The sequence below is a fragment of the Molothrus ater genome, chromosome 18 (assembly GCF_012460135.2).
Source record: "Molothrus ater isolate BHLD 08-10-18 breed brown headed cowbird chromosome 18, BPBGC_Mater_1.1, whole genome shotgun sequence".
NCBI classification, from domain to species: domain Eukaryota; kingdom Metazoa; phylum Chordata; class Aves; order Passeriformes; family Icteridae; genus Molothrus; species Molothrus ater.
In genome coordinates, this window is record NC_050495.2 from 12516434 (window position 1) to 12540719 (window position 24286).

General features: G+C 66.1%; 2 protein-coding genes across 3 annotated transcripts; one reads left to right on the forward strand and one right to left on the reverse strand.

The window, feature by feature from the left end:
• Nucleotides 1–626: 626 nt before the first annotated feature.
• Nucleotides 627–9619, forward strand: RASAL1 (RAS protein activator like 1). Of its 2 annotated transcripts, none has more exons than XM_036393374.2 (21): nt 627–691; nt 1881–1937; nt 2026–2139; nt 2231–2292; nt 2373–2502; nt 3237–3318; nt 3448–3585; nt 3797–3885; nt 3985–4102; nt 4185–4338; nt 4522–4586; nt 4667–4779; nt 4933–5125; nt 5226–5363; nt 6554–6686; nt 6828–7003; nt 7508–7645; nt 8003–8177; nt 8260–8359; nt 9001–9065; nt 9410–9619. In XM_036393374.2, the coding sequence occupies exons 1-21, from the start codon at nt 627–629 to the stop codon at nt 9604–9606; spliced, it is 2502 nt and encodes an 833-aa protein (XP_036249267.1). In that variant the 3' UTR covers nt 9607–9619. The 2 variants fall into 2 exon arrangements, with proteins under 2 accessions (XP_036249267.1, XP_036249268.1); XM_036393375.2 differs by having other exon boundaries at nt 8042–8177.
• Nucleotides 9582–22814, reverse strand: DTX1 (deltex E3 ubiquitin ligase 1). Its single transcript, XM_036393376.2, has 10 exons — nt 22715–22814; nt 20740–21470; nt 16058–16712; nt 14100–14161; nt 13830–13991; nt 13571–13632; nt 13338–13496; nt 11742–11903; nt 11577–11666; nt 9582–10180 (listed from the first exon to the last, which is right to left on the reverse strand). Exons 2-10 carry the CDS (start codon nt 20996–20998, stop codon nt 9956–9958), a joined length of 1836 nt encoding a protein of 611 aa, XP_036249269.1. The 5' UTR covers nt 20999–21470; nt 22715–22814; the 3' UTR covers nt 9582–9955.
• Between the last annotated feature and the right edge of the window lie 1472 nt (nt 22815–24286).

Genomic DNA, 24286 nt, shown 5'->3' on the forward strand with positions numbered 1-24286 from the left:
CGGGATGCTGCACCCACAGACACCCCAAGACCTGCAGGAGTCCCCCCAGTTTGGCTCAGGGTGTCCCCTCTGAGGGCTGGGGTCACCCGGAGGTCCCTTGGGGGTCCCATGCACCTCCTTCCTCCCCTCCTACCGAAGTCCAGTGTTCACCCATTCCCCCCCTACTTTGGCACTTTGGGGTCCAGACCGAGCTCCCCACCCTGGGGGGACACCCACCCCTTGTGACATGACAGAAGCCCCTCACCACAGGTGCCACCGCTCTGCCGTGCCCCCGTGCCTCAGTTTCCCCGCCTCTAGGACGGAGGGTGGCTTTGCTGTTTGCTCGCTGGCTGGCAATGGGACCCTCCCGGTGGGCACGGTGCCACCTCCCCCGCGCTCGCCCTCCGCCCTGTGCCCGCCTGGCGCAGGTGGGAGCGAAGCGGCAGCGAAAACAACCGAGGAGAGGAAAGAGGAAGAAGCGGCGGTGAGAAGCGGCGGCGGCGGCGGAGGAGGAGGAGGAGGAGGAGAAGGAGGAGGAGGAGGAGGAGGTGCTGGCAGCCCCGCGGGGCTTTGCGGGGGCTCAGGGCATCCCCGGGCACCCATCGCAGCCCCCCAGGTGCCCACCCCGAAGTTCGAAGTTCTCCGGCATGGCCAAAACCGCCTGGCTGCGCTGCCGGGTGCTGGAGGGGAAGGACCTGCCCGCCAAGGACCTGTGAGTGGCTCGGGGGGCTCAGGGCCCCCCTATTTCCCCCAGACCCACCCCGAGAGATGTGGCGGGGAGGGGGCGCTGGGTGCTCTGCCCTCCCTGGGTGTTCTCTTCGTACAGTTTTGGGGGTCTCTTCTAGCCCCCATTTCCCGCAAAGTGGGGGTCTGGGGTGTGCAGGCACTGCCAGCCCTCCCCCATCCCCCAGGGGTGTATGAGCCCCCCAACCCCTTCACCACCCTTTTCGTGCCCCCCAGCAGGGTGGGCACAGAGGATCCCCCAAAACCTGGGGGTGACACTGGGGGGGGGGGCACAGCCCCTACACCCCCACGCCTTTGTGGGGGGGAGGGGGGGTGATCGGGGGGTGCAGGGAGGCCCCCGCCCGCTCCTGCCCCGGGGACACGGCTCAGCGGAGCTGGGAGTCCCGGGCACCTCCGGATGTGCCAGCTTGGCACCACCGGCCGCTCCCAGGGCCGGGCAGCCGGGAGCGGGGCCGTGTCCCTGCCTCGGGGGGCTCTGCCGCCGGGGGGTGCCCCACTGCGGGGGGCTGAGCAGAGCAGGCGATCTGCACAATGCTGGGGTGCCCGGTGTTGCTCCCAGCGTCCCCAAATCCAGCTTGGGGCTGTGGTGGGGCTGCAGAGGGGGTCGGGGGGAGCCACTCCCACTTCCCGTCCTACGGCAGGGACAGAGAGTGGAGTCACGTCCCTCATCCATCTCGAGGTCTCAGTCCTTGAGGAAGCACCTCCTGGGGATTTGGGGCTCCAGCAGCGCCCCAGGGCCGGCACCCCTCGCTGCTGCTCCAGCTGCCATAACCCAGCAGAAAGGGGCTTTGCAGGGAGCGGGTGGATGGCCCCTGGATCCGTCCCTCATCCCTCTATCCTGTTCTCCCGGTGGAAAGGGCCAGACCGGTGGCACCGTGGGTGTCACAGAGACTCGGGCTGGGCTGTGCTGCTGGACAGACAGTGGTACCCACGGGTGGGTGGCACAGGGACACTGCGATGGCTCGGGATGACCCCCAGCAGGTCCCTCAGCTCAAGGAGAAAGGGGATGTCCCCATCCCGGTGTCAGCAGGCCCAGGCTCAGACCGGGCAGCTCAGCTCACCCCGGGGCTGGTGCCTCACTGTTGGGGTCTGAGGCCCCCAGGATGGGGGGATTCCCGAGTGGGGGCTGACCCTGGGCACCCCCATCCCCTGCCCAGGTCTGGCTCCAGCGATCCCTACTGCGTGGTCAAGGTGGACAATGAGGTGGTGGCCAGGTACGGGGACACTGTCCCACACTGGGAGGGGACACACAGGAGTGGGGGATGCTCCCTGGGGGGACAGCCACCTCTGCCATCCCGGCAGGACAGCCACCGTGTGGAAGAGCCTGAACCCTTTTTGGGGTGAGGAAATCACGCTGCTTCTGCCCCGTGGATTCCACAGCCTCGCCATCTATGTGCTGGATGAAGACACCATTGGGTAGGGGGACAGCATGGGCAGGGCGGGCACTGGGGACCCCCCGAGAGGTGGCAGGTCCCCAGCAGTGTCCTGCTGCGTCTGTTCCTCACAGGCAGGACGATGTCATTGGCAAGGTGTCACTCAGCCACCAGCAGATCTCAGCCGAGCCACGGGGTGAGGGGGGGCACAGTGGGGTGGGGGACAGCGGGACCCAAGCTGGCACCATGGGGTGCCCACGCTGTCCCCCTCGGCAGGCATTGACAGCTGGCTCAGCCTGGCACCTGTGAGCCCCGACCAGGAGGTGCAGGGTGAGATCCACCTGGAGCTGCAGGTCCCTGAGCGGGGCCACCCACGGGTGCTGCGCTGCCACCTCATCGAGGCCAGGTGGGGGGCTGGCAGCTCCGGGGGGCTGCCACCATCACGGGGTCTTATTTTTGACAGGAGGGAGGAGAGGAGGGGATGGGGACAGTGGTGACACAGCGTTTGTCCTCCCCTTTCCACACTCGGAATGATCCTCGCTGCGCCAGGCTGGGGACATCAGCAGTGCCAACCCACGTGTGACAATGCCATGGGGGATCAGTGGGGAGTGTGCTGCCATCCCTGCTTGGGGACAGGGACACAGGAGCACCAGGGTTTGTCCCCAGCAGAATGGTTGGCTCTCACGCAGTGTGTTTGCCCTTTGGTTTCAAAATCTGGGGAAACTGAGGCACTGCTCAGGCTGCCCGTCTGGGTTTAGGGGTGCAGATGTGTGCGCAAGTGTGTGCACGCGTGTGAGCGTGCATAGGGACACACGCACGGTGACACACACACACACAGCTGACAGATGGAGCAGCCAGCAGAGGCAGCATCCCGCTGCCATGGCAACCAAAGCGGCTGCCACGGCAACAGGATGGCCATGGGGACAGGGTGGCCATGGGGACAGCCAGGAGGGACGGCATCAGCCCCACTAGGGACTGGAGGAGGAAGGGCTCCCTGGAAATGGGGACACGATCCCCCCAGCATCCCCTGGCTCCTGCTGGCTGCCCCGTATGCCCAGGCGAGCTGGCACAAAGCGGGAACGTGGGGCTGCAGGGACCGTGAGGATGGGGACAAACCCTGCTGACCCCACGTCCTCACAGGGACCTGGCCCCCCGGGACGCCTCGGGCACCTCAGACCCCTTTGGCCGGGTGTCGTGCTGCGGGCACACGCTGGAGACAGCCGTGAGTCACTGCTGGGTGCTGAGTGTGGCGCCCGGTCCCCTACGGACCCAGAGCCTCGGGCACCCTCGGGCACCCTCGGGCACCGTCGGGCACCTCGTCCCTTTGGCCACCAGTCCCGGTGCCCCGCAGGTAGTGAAGAAAACGCGGTTCCCGCGCTGGGATGAGGTGCTGGAGTTCGAGCTGCCAGAGGGGGAGCTGGGAGAGGCTGTGCTGAGCGTGGAGCTTTGGGACTGGGACATCGTGGGCAAGAACGACTTCCTGGGGCGGGTGAGGACCTCGGGCCACACCCGAATGGGGCCTGGGGGCACCTCTGCACCCCCCTGTGCGGGGTCTGGGTGACCACAGGTTAGGACCCACCGGGATGGGGGCAGTGCCACATGCAGACCCTGCATGTCCTGGGCTGTCACCCAAGGGAGGTGCAGCACAGGGGACTGGCACATGTCCCCTCACCCATCCAGACCCTGCCTCTGTCCCCCAGGTCGAGTTCTTCTTGGACACCCTCTGCCCAGGCCCCACCAGGGGCTGGTTCCATCTCCTGCCCTTCCCCAGCACCACCGAGGACCACGGGTGAGTGCAGGCAGAGGGGACAGGGGGTTGTGACCACGGCAGCACGAGGTGGCCCCCATGGAGGGCACAGGACCCACATGAGCCCCTGTGTCATTGCAGGGGACAGCTGGGTGCCCTGAGGCTGGCAGTGAGGCTGCTGGAGGACACGGTCCTGCCCTCCCACCACTACCAGCCCCTCATCCAGCTCCTCACCGAGCCCATCCTCTGCCCAGCCCAGGTAGGTGCTGGGGCTGTGGGGAACTTTGGGGTGACCACCCCAGTGTGGAGGCCCTGCTGTGCCCACCCTGCCCTCCCCACAGAACCCCGAAGGCACAGCCCTGGCTGTCCTGGAGGAGGTGACCTCAGGGGAGAGCCGGCAGGACGTGGCCACCAAGTTGGTGAAGCTCTTCTTGTGCCAAGGGCTGGCTGTGCCCCTCCTGGACTACCTCACCAGCCGCGAGCTGGCCAGGACCAGTAAGTGCCCAGGGCCACCCTAAGAAACCCCAAGCCAGGGTCGCTCCAGATCCCCATGGAGAAAGAGTGAGGACACCAAGGGAGAGACAGGAAAGGTGCCACGTGTCCCTGGGGCTGGGCACACCAGGGACAGCTGGGACATCGCCCTGTGCCCACCTTGCCGCAGCCTCTGTGCTCTTCCAGCTGATCCCAACACCCTCTTCCGCTCCAACTCGCTGGCCTCCAAATCCATGGAGCAGTTCATGAAGGTGAGCATGGGAAGGGACACCTCCCTGCTGTCCCAGCAGGGCATCTGGGGACAAGGACAGTGCCTTCCCACCCCTTGCAGGCGGTGGGGCTGCCCTACCTGCATGAGGTCCTGAAGCCGGTGGTGAACCGCATCTTTGAGGAGAAGAAATATGTGGAGCTGGACCCTGGCAAGATGGAGCTGAGCCGGGGCAGGTGGGCACAGGTGGATGTCTGGGAGGGGAACAGGGCACCTGGCATGTCCCTGTGTCCCCTGCAGGAAGGTGCCACCTATTGCTGCTGAGTCCATGGGTCTGGCCAGCTCAGTGCCCCATTTCCAGTGTCCCTGACCCAGAGGTGTCCCCACAGGAGGATCTCCCTCAAAGGGTCCCTGTCGGAGGTGCAGGTGCGGGAGAGCAGCCTGGAGCTGCTGAAGGGCTACCTGGGGGACATCCTTGATGCCATCGTGAGCTCGGTGGACAAGTGTCCCCTCCCCATGCGGGTGGCATTCCAGCAGCTCCGCAGGCGGGTGGAGCAGCGATTCCCCTCGGCACAGCACGAGGTGGGGCCCGCGGCGGGGCTGGGGGTCTGCACAGCCCCAGGAGCACCACGCCAAGCTCAGAGCTGTGCCTGTCCCCCGAGCTGTCCCTGTCCCCCTCCAGGAGGTGCGGTACTTCTCCATCAGTGGGTTCCTCTTCCTTCGCTTCTTCGCTCCTGCTGTGCTCACCCCAAAGCTCTTCGGGCTGCGGGAGCAGCACGCGGAGCCCGGCACCGGCCGCACGCTCCTGCTGCTCGCCAAGGTGGGGACAGCACGGGGACACCATGGAGGGGTGGGGACACCATGGAGGGGTGGGGACACCAGGGAGGGATAGGGACCCTTGGGAAGCATGGGGAACATTGGAGAGGGACGAGGACACGAGGGAGGGATGGGGACCTTGGAGAGGGATGGGGATCCTTGGAGAGGGATGGGGACACCAGGGAGGGTGGGGACCCTTGAGAAGAGATGGGCACCCTTGGGAAGGGATGGGGATCCTTGGAGAGGGATGGGGACACCAGGGAGGGGCGGGGACCCTTGGGAAGCATGGGGACATTGGAGAGGGATGGGGACACCAGGGAGGGATGAGGACCCTTGGGAAGGGATGGGAATCCTTGGGAAGGGATGGGGACCCTTGGGAAGGGATGGGGATCCTTGGGAAGGGATAGGGACACCAGGGAGGGGTGGGGACCTTGGAGAGGGATGGGGACATTGGGGAGAGGTGGGGATCCTTGTGAAGGATGGGGGACCTGAGGCGGGATGAGGACCCTGGGGAGGAATAGGAAGCCTGGGAATGGATAACGACCCTGGGAAGGGATGGAGACACTGGGGAGGGATGAGAACAGAAGGAGAAGGTTGGGGAGGGATGGGAAAGGATGTGGATCCTTAGGGATGGACAGGGATCTTGAGGTGGGATGTGAACTCCAGAGAGGGATGGGAACCCTTGGAGAGGGATGGGGATCCTTGGGGATTAACAGGGACCCATGGGGTGGGTGAGGGACCTGCAGAGGGATGGGGACCACTGGGAGAGACAAGGATTGTGGGGAGAGCTGAGGAGCCCCAGGGAGGACAGAGTCTTCTGTGAGGGATGTGGACCCTGTGGAGAGATGGGAACCCAAAGGAATGGGGAGGCCAGAAAAGCAGGAGACCCAGAGGAGGGACAGAAACCCCAGGGAATGATGGGGACCCCAAGCACAGCAGAGCCATTCCTGTCCCTGTGCCACAAACCATGGACTGGCTCCCTCCTTTCCCACTTGAGGCCAGTCCTGCCTGTCCCCAGGCTGTGCCACCACAAGCTGGGCACAGCACAGGGGCAGAACTTGGGTCCCATCACCCCTCCAGCTGCTCCACTTTTCCCAACCCTGAGCCCTCGAGGTCCAGGGGAGCAGCCAGGGTGGCCCAGGGGGTGACACCAGCAGGGACACAGCAGTGTGACCCCTTCCCTGCGTGGGACAGGCTCTGCAGAGCATCGGGAACCTGGGGCTGCAGCTGGGGCAGGGCAAGGAGCCGTGGATGGCCCCGCTGAACGCCGTCCTCCTGCCCAGTGTCACCCGTGTCCGGGCCTTCCTGGATGCCCTGGTCACCGTGGGTGAGCGGGGACACAGGGCAGGGAGGGGACATTGCTGGTGCCAGGTCAGTGGCACCACCCTGGTGCTGCCAGGAGCACGCTCGGGCCGTGGGAGGTGGTGGCACTTGAGGTGACACCGCTTCCTCCCTGTCACGGCTGCAGTGGGCGAGGTGCCAGTGCCACAGGGACATTGCCAGCCCTCGGCCACCATCAAGGAGGGTCCCCTGCACACCTGCCCAGAGCTGGGGGTGGCACTGCTGCCCCGCTTCGCCTTCAAGAAGAGGCACTTCAGGCTCAGCACCCAGGCCCTGGCCTATGCCAAGGTGCCCCAGGGGCAGGTGGGTGCTGCCCTGGACCCCCACCCTGTGCAGGGTGCACAGGGCTGGGGAGAAGGACATGGGCACAGATTTTGGGGTGTTTTGGGGTCCCCAGGTATGGTGCTGCATCCCTGTGGAGTGAGTGGGGGATATGGATGTGGGTGCACAGATTTTGGGGTGTTTGGGGATATCCAGGTTTTCCATGGGTATGGATAGTGGATATGGACATGGGGCACAGATTTTGGGGTGTTTGGGGTTCCACAAGTTTTCCATAAATATGGGTCATGGATATGGACATGGGCACAGATTTTGGGGTGTTTGGGGGTCCCCAGGTTTTCTATGGATATGAGTAATGGATATGGACATGGGCAGAGATTTTTGGGGTGTTTAGGGTTCCACAAGTTTTCCATGGATATGAGTAATGGATATGGACATGGGCAGAGATTTTTGGGGTGTTTGGGGGTCCCCAGGTTTTCCATGGATATGGACATGGGCGGAGATTTTGGGGTGTTTGGGGTTCCCCAGGTGCTCGGCTCCATCCCAGTGGAGCAGATCCGGGCAGTGGAGCAGGTGGACAGGGGCACCTTCCAGCACCCCCACGTGCTGCAGGTGGTGGCACAGGATGGCACCGGGCAGCTCCACACCACCTACCTCCAGTGCAAGGTGGGTGAGCCCACCCTGCCCCAGAACCCCAAAAGCCCCAGGAACCCCCCCCACCACCACACCCTTGCCCCCCACCTTCCCCTGCACCAGCCATGGGACAATGGGAACGGTCCCAAATCCAGCTGTGCCCAGGCTGTACTGGGAGCACTGGGAGTACTGAGGTCCAGGGGCTAACTGGGTATACTGGGGAAGCTGGGCTGTCCTACCCTGGCTGTACTGGGGTCACTGGGGTACCCTGGCTCCTGCAGCCCCATCTCCCTCACCTCCTACCGGGCCACCAAACCATCACTCCTGTCCCCCATCCCTGGTGCCCATCCCTTCCTCCTCCCTCCTCCTCCTCTCCCCCTGCCCTGGCAGTGCCCTCGGGGGTGTCCCCGTCCCTGCTGTCCCCCTCAGAGTGCCCTGGAGCTGTGGCAGTGGCTGTGGGCGCTGCGCCAGGCCACCAGTGCCAACAGGGACATGCTGCCCACGTGCCACCCCGGCACCTTCCGTGCCAGCCGCTGGACCTGCTGCCTGCAGCCCACCCGTGCCGGTAGGACTGGGGGTGCCCTGGGCTGGGGGTGCCCGCCAGGGGGGTGTGGGTGTCGCCGTGTCCCCACTGCGGTGCTTGGCAGTGCCCGGGTGCAGCCGTGCCCACGGCGCCGTGGTGCTGGGGGACTGGAGCGACCTCGGGGACCCCGCGGTGGCAGCACAGAGCCTCTATGGGCACCTGCGGTGAGCCCGGGCACAGGGGGGCACTTTTGGGTGCTGGTGGGCAGGGTGGGATGCTGCTGAGGGTCCCTGTCCCACAGGCTGGTGGGGATTGGGGGTCCCGAGGGTGAATATGGGGGCCTGAGGGTCCTTAGGGGGTGGTGGGCAGGGTGGCAGCGTGCGGAGGGTCCTTGTCCCCAAGGAGAGTGGGAGTCGGAGGTCACGGGGTCCTTTGGGTGCTGACAGGCATGGTGGGACCCCGCTGAGGGTCCCTTCCTGCAGGGTGGTGGTGACCAGGGGTCCAGAGGGTGGCACAGGGGTCCGGGGGGCATTTAGGTGCCAGTGGGCAGGGTGGGAGTGTCCTGAGGTCCCTGTCCCCCAGCACGGTGGGGGCTGGGGGTCCCGGGGTCCCTTGGGTGCTGGAGGGCGGGGGGTGTCCTGAGGGTCCCTGTCCCGCGGTCCTTTGGGTGCTGGAGGGCGGGGGGTGTCCTGAGGGTCCCTGTCCCGGGGTCCCTTGGGTGCTGGAGGGCGGGGGGTGTCCTGAGGGTCCCTGTCCCGGGGTCCCTTGGGTGCTGGAGGGCGGGGGGTGTCCTGAGGGTCCCTGTCCCGGGGTCCTTTGGGTGCTGGAGGGCAGGGGGGGTGTCCTGAGGGTCCCTGTCCTGCAGGGCAGCGCTGGCCGGGGGTCCCGAGGGCGGCGCGGTGGCCGGGCCCCCCTGCCCGGGCCAGGCAGGTACGGGAGCCCCGGGGGCACTGGGGTGACATGGGGACCCGGGGTGGGGGCTGGCACAGGCTGGCAGAGCCCTGCGGGCACCACAGGGCACTGCTCCGGCTCCCTCCACGAGGGGACAGCAGATACTCGCGGACAGCGGACACGGGGACACGGGGACACGGGGACACACGCAGTCCGGGGGCTGGCGGGTGGTGGGGCACGGGACGGGTGCACCGGGAGGGGCTGTGGGGACACCACGGATGGGTGTCGGGGGTGGATGCGGGGCTGTGGGGGGGAAATGCCCGCGGGTGGGTGCCAGGTGCGGGTGGGTGCCACAGGTGGCACTGACCCACCCTGGGGTGCAGCGGGACCCGCTGGGGACAGGCTGCAGGAGGTGCTGCGAGACCTGGACATCGCCCACGACGCCTTCGCCCGCCGCGACGAGACCCCAGAGCCACCCCCAAGTCCCCTCCCTGTCCCCAGCGTCCCCACCTCGGCCCAGCCCGGGCGGGGCACAGAGGGGACGCGGGGCCAGCAGCCCGGCACGGGGTGTATTCCGTAACACAGAGATGTACATGGCACCGGCTGTGCGCGGCTCCTGGGGCAGCGGCGGGCGACACGGGTGACACGGGTGGCACGGGTGACACGGGTGGCACGGGTGACACGGGTGGCACAGACGCGCAAAGAGGCCACGGGTAGAAAAAGACCACGACGCTATCGCCACGAGAGCGGGGCGAGCCGGGACGGGCGGACAGACAGACAGACAGACAGACGCACACGGGGACACGCGGTGGGTGGCACCGGGTGGCCCGGGACGGGGGACGAGCCCGCCGGGCGGGGCTGCGGTGAAGCGGCGCAGGCGGCGGCGGCACGGGCGGGGCACGGGGGCCGGGGCAGCCCCGAGCCCGGCCTCAGTCCTTCAGGGTGGCCTCGGACACGCCCTGGGCCAGCAGCTCGGCCAGCACGTTGTCCAGGTAGTTGGGGTCGGGGTAGCCGTGCCCCGTCAGGTTGGAGCCGAACTCGGTCTTGTGGTGGATCTCGTTCCACACCACCGTGTCCGACTCGCCCGTGGTGTTGGAGGTGCCGATGGTGAAGATGAGCCGCCGGTCCCAGGCCACGATCAGCAGCTTCAGCACCTGCGGCGGGCACGGCCATGGTTCGCCCACCCAGCACCCCTGGCACGGCCTGGCATGGACTGGCACAGCCACCGGGCATCCTCATCCAGCCTGGCATGGACTGGCACAGCCACCGGGCATCCCCACCCAGCCTGGCAGGGACTGGCACAGCCCCACGGCAACCCCAGCACAGCACAGCTTCAGCCCCCCAAGGGTGGGATTCAGCACGGTGCCCACAGGATGCCACCTTTCCTTGTGGTACCCCCCCATCCCATCCCAGTGCATCTGCAGCCTCCCCATCCCATCCCATCCCATCCCATCCCATCCCATCCCATCCCATCCCATCCCATCCCATCCCATCCCATCCCATCCCTTTTCTTCCTCATCCTCTCCCATTCCTTCCCATCTAATCCATTCTCCTTCCCTCGCACCCCATCCCTTCCCATTCTATTCTCCTCATTCTTTCTGTTCCCATCCCACCCCATCCCATACCTTCCCTTCCCCACCCCATCCCACTCCCCATCCCATCCATCCTCTTTCCACCCCATCACTTCCCATTTTGTGCCATCCTATCTCATTCCATCCCTGCTATTCTTTCTCTTCCCATCCCATCCCACCCCATCCCACCCCACCCCATCCCATTCCTTTCCATCCCATCCATTCTTCCATCCCATCCCACCCCTTCCCATTCTATTGTGCCCATTCCTTCTCTTTCCATCTCATTCCATCCCATCCCATCCCATCCCATCCCTTTTCTTCCTCACCCCATCCCATTCCTTCCCATCCCATCCATTCCCCTCCCATCCCTTCCCATTCTATTGTCCCCATTCCTTCTCTTCCCATCTCATTCCATCCTTTCTCTTCTCATCCCATCCCACCCCATTCCCAACCATCCCATCCCTCCCCATCCTATCCCACCCTTACCTATCCTATCCCATACCTTCCCTTCTCCATCCCATTCCACTCCCCATCCCATCCATCCTCCTTCCACCCCTTCCCTTCCCATTTTGTGCCATCCTATCTCGTTCCATCCCTGCTATTCTTTCTCTTCGCATCCCTCCCATCCCATCCCACCCCACCCCACCCCATCCCATCCCACCCCATCCTATCCCACCCCATCCCATGGATCCCATCCCATCCCACCCCATCCCATCCCATCCCACCCCACCCCACCCCATCCCATCCCATCCCATCCCATCCCATCCCATCCCATCCCATCCCATCCCATCCCATCCCACCCCATCCCATGCATCCCATCCCATCCCATCCCATCCCATGGATCCCATCCCATGCATCCCATCCCATCCCATCCCATCCCATCCCATGGATCCCATCCCACCCCATGGATCCCATCTCATCCCATCCCATCCCATGGATCCCATCCCATGGATCCCATCCCACCCCACCCCAGTCTCACCTTCCTGCCCTTCTCGTTGTCGGGCAGGTAGCAGTGCCGTGGGAAGCCTCGTGCCGTGAATTTCTTGCCGGGGTTGGGATGCTCCGGGCCCTGGGTGGGTGTGGGGACAGGAGGTGAGCGGGCACACGGGGCAGGGTCACCACCCCGCCGGGGTGTCTCCCTCACCTGGATGCCGGTGGGGATGTCGTAGACGATCCGGATGGTTTTGGAGTCGGTGTATCCCGGGAGGGAGTGGGGAATGAGGTGGAACTCCATCTTCCCGGGGGGCTGCGTGCCCGTCTTCTCCCCGTAAATGGCCTTACAGGTGGGGCACTGCAGGCTCCCGTCCTGGGGGCACCGCGGGGGCCTCAGGGGTGGCACCCACCCAGCACCCACCCAGCAACACCTGGACCCCCCCACCTGGGATCCCCCCAGCATTCAGCCAATGCTCACCCAACACTCACCTGGACCCCCCAGCACTCACCCAGCAGCACCTGGACCCCCCCAGCACCCCCTAACACCCACTCAGCACCCACCTGGACTCTCCAGCACCGACCTGGACCCCCCAGCACTCCCCAACACCCAGTACCCACCCAGAATTCCCCAACACCCACCCCTGCCCCCAGCAGGACCCCACCGATCACCCACCCAATGCCCACACTCACTCCAACACCCACTCAACCTCCCCAAACCCACCCAGCACCCAGCCAGCACTTAGCTGGAACATTCCAGAACTCCCCAGCACCCAGTCAGAAGCCCTCACATCTACTCAGCACCCACCTGGATTCCCCAGCACTCCCCAACACCCAGTACCCACCCAGAACCCACTCAACACCCCCCAGTACCCACCCAACAACCCACCCAGACCCCTCCAACACCCACCCAATACCCACCCAGCACCCACCTGGAACTGCCCAGCACCCACCTGGATTCCCCAGCACTCCCCAGCACCCACCCAGAAGCCCTCACACCCACCCAGCACCCACCTGGATCCCCCCAGCACTCACCCTACAGCCGGAACCCACCCAGAACCCACTCAACACCCCCCAGCACCCACCCAACACCCACCTGGAACCCCTCAGCTCCCTCCAACACCCACCCAGCACCCACCCGGACACCCCAGCATCCACATGGATCCCCCCAGCACTCCCCAACACCCAGTACCCACCCAGAACCCACTCAACACTCCCCAGCACCCACCCAACACCCACCTGGAGCCCCTCAGCTCCCTCCAACACCCACCCAGCGCCCACCCAGCACTCACCCAACACCCACCCATCACCCACCCAATGCCCACACCCACTCCAGCACCCACTCAACCCCCCAAACCCACCCAGCACCCAGCCAGCACCTAGACAGAACATTCCAGAACTCCCCAGCACCCACCCATCACCCACCTGGAACCCCCCAGCACTTCCCCACTCACCCAGTGCCCACCCAAAACCTACTCAAAACCACCCAGTACCCACCCAATAACCCCCCAGCCCTCCCCAGCACCCACCCAACACTCACCTGGAACTCCCCAGCCGCCTCCAACACCCACCCAGCACCCACCTGGACCCCCCAGCACTCACCCAACACCCAGTACCCATCCAGAACTCCCCAACACCTACCCAGCACCACCTGGACCCCCCCAGCACCCCTGCGGATCCCCCCAGCACACACCCAACACCCACCTGGAATCCCTCAGCTCCCTCCAACACCCACCCAGCCTCCACCCAACACCCACCCAGCACCCACCGAGCCCCCCGAGCGCAGGCAGCCCCGGGGGGGGGCTCTGACCTTGTTGCCGTTGTTGTACATGGCCAGCAGGCACAGCAGGTGGTACATGTGCCCGCACTTGCCCAGCTTGCCCACCAGCTCCGGCTTGATGCCCCTGGGGCTCAGCACGCCCTCGTAGCCGGAGGAGGTGACCAGGCGCTCCATGCAGATGGTGCAGTCCTGCCGGCAGCGGCATCAGCACCCGGGGGGATGATGAGGGCTCACCCCCGGCCCTGCCCGAGCCCCCCACTCACCTCGTCCGGGGGGTTCTTCACCTTCTGGATGTAGCGGCGCACCACGTCCTCGGGGGTTTTACCTGAGGGCGATGCCATCAGAGCCTGCCCGCGGTGCCACCACCCCCCTGCCACGGGACACGGGCACGGCCCTGCCACCCCCGCCAGCACGGCGGGGACACGCGTGACAAAGCAGCGACATCACCCCCGCAAACCCCGGGGCTGCCTCTCTTCCCCCTCCGTGTCCCCTGACCCCGCAGGGACATCGGGGGCTCCTTACTCTTCTTGAGCTGCTTCTTTTTGGTTTTCCTGCAGATGCCGTTGACGCCGGGGACGGGTTTGATGTCGCTCTTGCTGACGGGCGGGGGGTGCAGGATGGGTTTGGGGGCGCGGGTCAGGCACACGGGCAGCCCGGCGGCGCACATGAGGATCCCCGTCATCCCTGCGCCGGGAGAGCGCCTGGCTGTCCGTCTGTCCGTCCTGCCCACCCCCTGGCAGCGTGCCCCGCTCCCCGCCCGCGCTGTCACCCCTGGGGACACCCGGCGCTTACCTGCGAGCGCGGGATGGACGGGGCCGGTGCCGTTCAGGTTCTTCACCGGCAGCGCTGGGACCCTGCACGGACACGGGACAGGAAGGGGCTCAGCAGGGCTGGCAGGGCTGGCACTGTCCCCTCCCCGCACGGCATGGCCCCAGGCAGTGTCCTCCCCACGGGACACAGGGCAGTGTCCGCTGGGGGCTGCTGGCACTGTCACCAGGCACTGTCCCCCGCATCAAACACGGGGCAGTGTCCCCTGGGGGTTGCTGGCACTGTCACCAGGCACTGTCCCCCGCATCAAACACGGGGCAGTGTCCCCTGGGGGCTGCTGGCACTGTCACCAGGCACTGTCCCCCGCATCAAACACGGGGCAGTGTCCCCTGGGGGCTGCTGGCACTGTCCCCAGGCACTGTCCTGCCCACAGGACACAGGGCAGTGTCCCCTGGGGCTTGCTGGCACTGTCCCCAGGCACTGTCCTGCCCACAGGACACAGGGCAAGGTGTCCCCTCCCCAGCTTGGAGGGCTGCTGTCCCATCCCAGGGAACTGTCACCCAGTGCCACCTGCCCATCTCTGGGCACCCAATGTCACCACTGGCATCACGGTCCCCCTCGACCCAGGGTGGAGACCTTGTCAGGGCATCCCGATGGTGACACCCGTGTCCCCCACCCCCCGCGGGGACGCGCCACCACTCGTGTGCCCCCCAGGGACCCCCACCCTGCTGGGTGGCAGCAGCAGGTGGCACCGGTGGCACCGTGCCCAGAGCAGCATGTGGGGAAAGGAGGGGACATGGGACAGGGAGGGAAGGGAAGGGAAGGGAAGGGAAGGGAAGGGAAGGGAAGGGAAGGGAAGGGAAGGGAAGGGAAGGGAAGGGAAGGGAAGGGAAGGGAAGGGAAGGGAAGGGAAGGGAAGGGAAGGGAAGGGAAGGGAAGGGAAGGGAAGGGAAGGGAAGGGAAGGGAAGGATCACAGGGATGAGTTCAGCAGTGCTCAGCCCCACACGAGGGCGTTTCCCTCATTCCCAAAGCTCCTGTACGCACACCAAGGCCCAGCCCCTCTTCCCTGCCCATAGGTGTGTGCCAGGACAGGGACAGCGATGGGGACAGGGACAAGGACTGCTCAGCCCAGCACACAGAAGTGAAAGCAGGACGTCAGTAGGGGAAGGAAATGTGCCAGGAGCTGCTGGGGGCTCAGAGAAGCCACCTGTCCCCCCTGCCAGCCCCGAGGGGGCACCAGGCCAACCCACCATGGGGCACAGCCATGGAGATGTGGGTGCCAGGACAGGGACAGGGACACCCACCAGGACACAATTCCAGGGGTCTGCTCGCCCACCTGGACCCCCTGGTGGATCAGCACGGAAGTGACACCGGGGCTGTGACCCCTCCCCACAGCTGTGCCCTCCCAGGGATCTGCCTGGTGGCATCGGGCCAGGAGCTGGGTCACACAGCCCATGCTGGCCTTGGGGACACCATTCCCCTGGGACCAGGCACTCCCTGTGCTCCAGCTGCCATGGATAGCATGGCACAGCCTGGCACAGCATGGCACGGATCACCACATCCCCTCTGCAGGGATCCAAGCACCACCAGGACCATCCGGGTGTCTGTCCCACCACCCAGGGAGGTGACACAGTGCCACAGGAGCTGGGTCACACAGCCCATGCTGGCCTTGGGGACAGCGTTCCCCTGGGACCAGGCACTCCCTGTGCTCCAGCTGCCGTTCATAGTGTGGCACGGCCTGGCACAGCATGGCACGGCACAGCACGGCACAGATCACCACATCCCCTCTGGAGGGATCCAAGCACCACCAGCACCACCCAGGGTGGGGACCCCGGGGCTGGAGGTGATGCAGCGCCCCAAGAGCTGGGGCTGCCTGCAAGGGGACAGCAGGGTCCCAGCCACCCCCATCACCCCCTTTGTCCCTCTGTGTGCCCATCCCCGCCTCGGTGACACCCGCCTGTCCCCTCCCCACCCATCTTACCCGGGGGGCACAGCAGCCCTGGCGCCCAGCCCAGCCCCGCGCTGCGTCCCGGGCCGGTTGAGGTTGTTGAGACCGGGCAGCGCCGCGCTGGGCACGCCCTGCCCGGGGCCGAACCCCGCTCCGGACACCCGCAGCCCTTCCCCCTTGGCCGCCACCACCGCCGGTGTCGCGGTCCCCGCCGGCCACAGCGCTGCCCCGGCGAAGGTGCTGCTCTGGCGGACGGCGCCCGGGTAGAGCTTGCGGCGCTGGGACGCCAGGATGGCGTTGGAGGCAGCGCGGGTGCTGTTGACCAGCAGGCACTGGGGGCACGAGCAGGACGGGGTGCCCGTGCTGGCGCCCACCGGCCAGGACTGGGATTTGGGGATGGAGCCCATGGTGAGCGGGTAGGCCAGGTCCATGCGGCGCCGCAGCCGCCGCTTGCGCTGCGTCTGCCGGTTCATTTGGGACATGCTGCTGAAGTAGATGAGGTAGCAGAAGCCCAGGGAGGAGAGGTCCAGCCAGGGGTGCTGCTTCTCGTAGGCGTTCTGGATGGTGATGCAGATGTCCATGTCGTAGGGGGTCCAGGAGTTGTTGTCGTTCTCCCACTCCCACACGATTCCCTTCCCCGGAGCTGAGGAGGGGTCGTAGAAGTTCCTGCGGACGGGGCGCATGGTCCCTGGGGACACAAACAGGGGGGGTGACACCACTAGGGGCACCTTCAGACATCCCCGTGTCCAGCTTCCAGCCCGGCATCCCGCAGGGATTGGGGTACAGAGGCACCTTGGGGTGCAACAGCCACCCTGTCCCTTCGCTAAAATCCCCATTGCACCCCAAAAGTGCTTCCCTAGGGACAAATCCAACCCCCAACCCGCCATGGGTGACAGTGGCTCAGACTGCCACCCCTCGGGATCATCCTCCTGGATGTCCTGGGAAGGGCAATGCTGCTCAGCCAATGTGGGAAATGGATTTGTGGAGAATTCTCCAAGGTGAGAATTCAGAATTTGTATAGAATTCTCTCGCCCTTCACATGAGACTGAAAATAGAATAAAAGTTTTTTTTTTAAAGCCTCTCAGTTACCCCATCTCTGGGTCAGAAAAGGGCATAATCCAACAAATCCTTGTGCTTTTCCCACCTTTTTTCCATCCCTCTGGTCCAAGCCCTTCCCCACCCTCTCATCCCCGTGGCCATCCCGGGGCAGGAGAAGCATTTCCCGGTCAGGAGAGGTTTCCTGACAGCTGCTGGCTCTGGCAGTGACACAGCCAGGGATTGTCCCACACGGCCACATCCCGGCCCCTCGCCGCTTGCTTGGGATGGAGCTGGATCCCGCAGCCCCCTCCGGAGCTCTGCAGGGCAGGGGGAGGCATCGCAGCCTCTCCTCGAGTGCCCCCCGCACGGGGCCTGTCTATCCCCTCGCCGGCAGCGCTTGCCCAGCTCGATTAACGGCGCTAATTAACGGTCATTAATCACCGGCCGCATCAGGCGGCAGAGCCAGGCCCCAGCTGCCGCCGAGTGCTGAGGCAGCTCCGCCGGGGCCCGGGAGGGGAGCGGGGGGGCCCTGCAGCCCCGCATCCCAAATCCCACATCCCACATCCCACATCCCACATCCCACATCCCACTGCTGCTCCAGGCCACCCACACCCACTGCCCCACTGCCCTCCAACCCCACACCACACTGCCCCACTGCCCTCTACCCACTGCTCACTGCCCACTGACCCCAGCCCCACTGCTGGCTCCAGGCCACCCACACCACACTGCCCCCTCTCCTCTGCCCTCTGCCCACTGCCCTCCAGCCCCACACCCCACTCCCCTCCACATTCCCCCACATCCACGTCCTGTATCCCACCCCAGTTCCCAGCCCTGCTTCCTTGCCTCCATGTCCCCTATTCTGCTGCTCACTCTTGTCCAAATCCCACATCCTGCCCATAAACACATCCCGGACCCACTGGTCCTTGCAAATACATCCCACATCCCCCTGCACCTCACATCCCACACCCAAACTCCACATCCCCTGCCCCTCACATCCCTATCCCAAACCCCACATCCCCCTGCCCCTCACATCCCCATCGCAAATCCCATATCCCCCTGCCTCTCACATCCCCATTCCAAATCCCACATACCCCACCCCAAATCCCACAAAATGTCCCTCACATCCCCATCCCAAATCCCATATCCCCACCCCAAATCCCACATCCCCTGCCCCTCACATCCCGTATCCCCCAGAGGATGAAGGACCATCCCAAATCCCCTTGGCACACACAGCTCCCAGTCCCCAAGGGCCACCAGCTGTTCCCAGCTGTCCCCAGCTGTCCCCAGCCCCCTCTGCCAGCCATGCCAGAGCCACAGGGCCAAGCCAGTGTCCCCAGGGCCACCGGGAGGGGCCGCATGTCCCCGCTCTCAGAACGGGGTCACCTCGTTTCTCTTGTCTCTGGGTTTCTCTGTCCCCAGGCACTGCGTGGGCCAAGCCCCCGGGTCCCCAGCCTCCTGCCAGCCTTCCCTGTGTCCCCATGTCACAGCAGGCACCAGGAGCACCCTCAGCTCAGGGGCCCCTCTTGTCCCCGAGCACCACGAGCCATGTGGCAGCCTCCAAACCCTGGGCCCCACCCAGGGGAGAGATGATGGACACAGATGGACACAGGGATGGAGACCACAATGCTGGGGACAATGGCTGTGTCCCCTGCCATGACACCCCTGGGGACATCGAGGTCCCTCTCTCAGCATCCCTGTCCCCAAGCCCTGCTGGCACAGGGACTGTGGTACCCAGGGACATCCTGGCAAGAGTTGTTTTGTCACCCCAAATCCATTGGTGGCCCCACCACGGGCACAAGTCCCCAAGGGTTACCCACACTGCGGCCATGGGATGTGATGCCAGCTGCTGTCAGAGGATGGGCCCTGGCCAAAGCTGGCAGGAGGTGGCACGGGGACAGCCAGGGTGTCCCGGTGGCTCCCGCAGCTCTGAGTCAGCACAGACCCTCCGGGTCAGGCCGGTGTCCTCGCTGACTCAGGGCTGCAGGTGCCAAGCTGCCCTTTGCCAAGTCTGTGACCAGCTGGGGATGGATTCAGAGCCAGGCTGGATGGCAGAGGCAGGTGGCACCTCCCTGCTTCGGTCCCATCTCAGTCCCCAGCCCCACATCGGGGTCACCTGGCTTCACTGGGGACTGGGAGCGGCGGCATCAGTGGCCAGGGGAGGGGTCACAACCACGGGGGTCCTGCTGAGGGTGTCCCCAGGCGGGTGCAGGGGGTGTCACCTGAGGTGTGGCAGGTCCCCTGCCTGCTCTGCCTGTCCTGGAGCGGATCCTGCCCTGGGCAGGGATGCAGGGATGGGCAGGAATGCACCCAGGACAGCACATCCCCCACAGCACAGCCAGCACGTGCTGGTTTAATGGGTCACACTGTGACAGGGACACGTTTAATGGGGTCTGGGCTCCGTCCCAGTGTGGGATCAGCTCTGATTTCCCACAGGATTCCTGGCCTGGATGTGCTGCAGCAGCACCAACCAGCAGAGCTGCAGCCATCCCAGGGCCCAGCACTGCTCCCAGGGCCCAGCTGGGGCCTCCCCACTGCCCTGGGCATGGAGCAGCTCAGAGGGGAACAGGACAGGACAGTGGGATAATGGGACACAGCACAGCACCCACAGAGGGGACAGGGCATGGGGGTATGGGGACGTGTCCCTCTGGGATGGGGGTCTGTGGTGGATGGGAAAGGAAAGGGATGGAGGAGCCTGGAGGGGCCCATGGGGGCACTGGAGCCCTGGAGAGTGAGGGAACAGATGGATGGACAGATGGAGGGAGGGATGGAGGGATGGAGGGATACAGGAATGAAGGGACAGACAAGCAGAGATACACAGGGAAGGAAGGAAGGAAGGAAGGAAGGAAGGAAGGAAGGAAGGAAGGAAGGAAGGAAGGAAGGAAGGAAGGAAGGAAGGAAGGAAGGAAGGAAGGAAGGAAGGAAGGAAGGAAGGAAGGAAGGAAGGAAGGAAGGAAGGAAGGAAGGAAGGAAGGAAGGAAGGAAGGAAGGAAGGAAGGAAGGAAGGAAGGAAGGAAGGAAGGAAGGAAGGAAGGAAGGAAGGAAGGAAGGAAGGAAGGAAGGAAGGAAGGAAGGAAGGAAGGAAGGAAGGAAGGAAGGAAGGAAGGAAGGAAGGAAGGAAGGAAGGAAGGAAGGAAGGAAGGAAGGAAGGAAGGAAGGAAGGAAGGAAGGAAGGAAGGAAGGAAGGAAGGAAGGAAGGAAGGAAGGAAGGAAGGAAGGAAGGAAGGAAGGAAGGAAGGAAGGAAGGAAGGAAGGAAGGAAGGAAGGAAGGAAGGAAGGAAGGAAGGAAGGAAGGAAGGAAGGGAAGGAAGGAAGGAAGGAAGGAAGGAAGGAAGGAAGGAAGGAAGGAAGGAAGGAAGGAAGGAAGGAAGGAAGGAAGGAAGGAAGGAAGGAAGGAAGGAAGGAAGGAAGGAAGGAAGGAAGGAAGGAAGGAAGGAAGGAAGGAAGGAAGGAAGGAAGGCCAGATGAAAATATGGCAGGATGGAAGGACAGAGAGAGGGAGGGATGTGCCAGTGGATGGATAGATGGATGGATGGATGGATGGATAGATGGATGGATGGATAATGGATGGAGAGAGAGGGAGGACAAAGGCTGTGTGGATGAATGGCTGCACGGACGGACAGACAGATGGAAGGACGGACGGGTGGCTGGATGCCCCTGGCTCGATGCCAACCCCTTACCCGTGTCCTGCCGGAACTGATGCATGGACTGGAGGTCGATGACGTAGGGCGCCAGCTGGACATCGACCTGTCCCAGCACCACGCTGCCGCGGGCGTCCTCCTTCAGCACGTTCTCGATGTGGTGGCACACGGCGGCCGAGTAGGGCCGCCAGCGCCCGTGCTCGTTCAGCCACTCCCACACCACCACGCGGGCCACGTTCTGCGGGGGGAAGCCCAGGCCCCCCGAGGCCAGCATGGCCCCCGAGCCCTGCCGCGCCATGCCCGGGCCACAGCGGCTCAGCCCCGCGCTGTGTCCCCGCACGGGGACGCGGGGCTCACCCGGGGCCCCTCCGGATCCTCCTGCGGAGCTCAGCGGGGCCGGCGCTGCGGGGCTCTGCAGGGACGGGTGCTGCCAGCCGGCTCCCCGAGGGCCCCGAGCCGCCCGGTCCCGCTGCCCCTGGGGCCATCCATCACCCGGCACAGCCTCCCCGGCTCTTCCTCCTCCCCGCGGTGCTGCTTGGCAGGGCTCGGGCTCCAAAAAGCCACACCAGGACCTCCTCGCAGACTGCGTCGGCTCGAGGATGGCGGTGTTCGTGAACGGCGATGGGGACGCGCAGCCACGGTGCTGGCCCCGAGACACCCACTCCTCCTCTTCCTCCTCGTGTCCTGCTGCTCAGCCCCACGTCCTCGGTGGCTCCGCGGCTGTCCCCGCCGCCCAGCACGTCACCGGTGGCAAGCGAGGGGGGTGTCACCTGCAAAACAGGGCCACGGCGCGGGTCACCCCGGGTACCGCCAGGCGGGTGGCAGCTGGGGACCGTCCCCACCGCCCCGCCGAGCCCGAGGGCAGCGAGGCCGCGGTGCCCGCAGCCCTGGCAGCGCGGGCTGCTTGCCAACCCCGGCCGGCTGCCGGCCTCCGGCGTGACAGAGGGGACAACGGGGACAGGGGGGGACGGGCCACGCTGCTGACGGCCCTGGGGGGCGGCCGGGGGTCCCAGGAGCCCGGGGAGCCTCATCGCTTCCCGCGCCGGGGCTTTGGGTGCCGGGGAACCCGCGGGCCCTGGATCCCGCTCCAGCCGCCGCTGATTTATGATCTGCACTGCAGGCATCGGGCTGGGGGTGCTCCCGGCCCCCCCGAGCCCACCCACGGCAGCCCCCGGCCCCACGGCGGTGGGAGGGGGGCTCGGGCTCGGGGGGATTCGCCGCACAAACAGGCGGCAGACAGAGGGACGGCCACGGCCGGGCGCACACAGACACACTGACACGGAGAGACACGGGCACACGCGCTGGCACACGCACAGCCGGTGACACGGACAGACAGCGGGACCGACAGGGGGGAGCCACGGCAGCACAACAACCCCCCCGCGGCCACACGCGCGGCTCCGGCTGGGCTGTGCTCACACGCACCGCGCACCCCACACGCGTGTGCGCCCGCCGTGACCCCGAGCACCGAGCACGGGGGGGGGGGGGGGACCCTCACCCCAGCCCTGAGCCCCCCCGGGACCGCGCGGTGGGGGCGATCCCGGGGGCCAACAGCCCCCCCAAACCGGGCCCCGGCTGCTCTTACTGGAGAGGGAGGGGTGGAAAGACCAGGCCTGGCCCCCGTGCACGGTGTCCCCCCCCCGCCGCACGGCAGCCCCCCGGTGCAGGGTGCCCCGCCGGTGGCCGGTCCCCCGCCACGCACGGCAGCCCGCAGGATGGATGCACGGCCCCCCGGAGCCCGGTATCCCCGGGCACGGCAGGCTCTCCCCGCTCGGTGCCTGTTGTGTGCCCCCCCGGCGCACGGTCCCCCCCATGCACGGCAGCCCCCATCCCTCCGGAGCACGGTGCCCCCCAGGCACGGCAGCCCCCGCGGTGCCCCGTCCCCCCACGCCGGTGCCCGGTTCCCCGCGATGCACGGCAGCCCCCAGCCCGCCGGTGCCCGGTCCCGCCGCCCCCCGAGCCGCCCCCCCGCCCCGCCATGGCCGCCGCCGCCCCGGCCGCGGCCCCCGCCCGTTACCTCCGGCGGCCGCAGCCGCACCGGGACCCGCGGCCGCACCGGGAGCAGCGGCGGCGGCGGCGGGAGCGGGCGCGGGGCCGGGCGGCGGCAGCGCTCAGGCAGCGCCAGGCAGCAGCCACCGACACCGGCACCGGCGGCGCGCACGGCCGCGGGCACACGAGCCGGGAACGCGCGTCGGGAACGCGCGCCGGGGAGCGGGGGCACGCACGGGGGAGCGGGCATTGGGATCGGGAATGTGTACGGGAAACCGGGCATCGGGATCGGGAATATGCACGGGAAACCGGACATTGGGATCGGGAATATGCACGGGAAACCGGGCATCGGGACCGGGATCGGGAATATGCACGGGAAACCGGGCATCGGGATCGGGAATACACACGGGAAACCGGGCATCGGGATCGAAATCGGGAATACACACGGGAAACCGGGCACCAGCACCGGGATCGGGAATATGCACGAGAAACCGGGCACCGCGACCGGGGTCACGGTCGGGGAAGCCGGGACACACGGCGGGGACACGCACTGGGACCGGGTGTCTGCACCGGGGACACGCACGGGTTGGGGGGGCTGCACCGGGAGCCCGCCCTGGGGTCGGGCACCCCCACCGGGGCCAGGCACTCACAGCAGGGACACGAGGGGACACTGTGGGGACACCCCTGGGACGTGTAGGGGACCAGGTGTCTGCACCGGGGACATGAACGGGGTGTGGGCAGCCACAGTGGGGACACAGCAGGACCAGGGACGCCCACCATGACAGGGCATGGGGGACCAGGGACACACACTGGGGACTGGGCAGCTGCACCGGGGCCAGGCACCCCCCTGGGGACACACACTGGATGTCCCCATGGGCGGCTGTCCCCCAGGTGAACCACCCTGCTTGAGGGGACACTTGTTCCCCCTTAGGACAGGTGTTTCCCACAGCCTTGTGGGGAAACTGAGGCACAGGAGGTGGCAGGAGGCCCTGAGCCACAAAGGCACCCCAATATCTGACACCTTCAGCCCAAGGCCTCGTGGCTCTGCCTGCCAAGGGACAGATCTGGGGACAGATGTGGGGATGGGAGCTGTCACTCTGGCTGAGACCATGAAGGGACACATCTGGAGGCAGGAGAGTTGTCATGGCTGTGCCCGTGGCAGGACAGATTTGGGGACAGGGGAGTTGACACTGGGGTTGTACCCATGGAGAGACATCTGGTGACAGATGTGGGGACAGGAGAGCTGTCACTGTGGCTGTGCCCATGGAGGGACAGATTTGGGGACAGATGTGGGGACAGGAGAGCTGTCACTGTGGCTGTGCCCATGGAGGGACAGATTTGGGGACAGGGTTAAGGTTGGGTTAGGGTCGGGTTGGGGGCCGGGCAGCGGTGGCCGCGGTGGCCTCGCAGTGCCACCTGGTGGCTTCGGGCACGGGGGGGTCCCGGGTCGGGCATGGGGACACCCACCCGTCCCCGTTCCTGTCCCCACGGTGGGGGACTCGCTCCGTGCCAGCCCCCACGGGCAGGGTCACCCGGGGCAATGAGCTCGGGGCTGGCACGGGGCAGGGACACGGCATGGGGACATGGAGATGGGATGGGG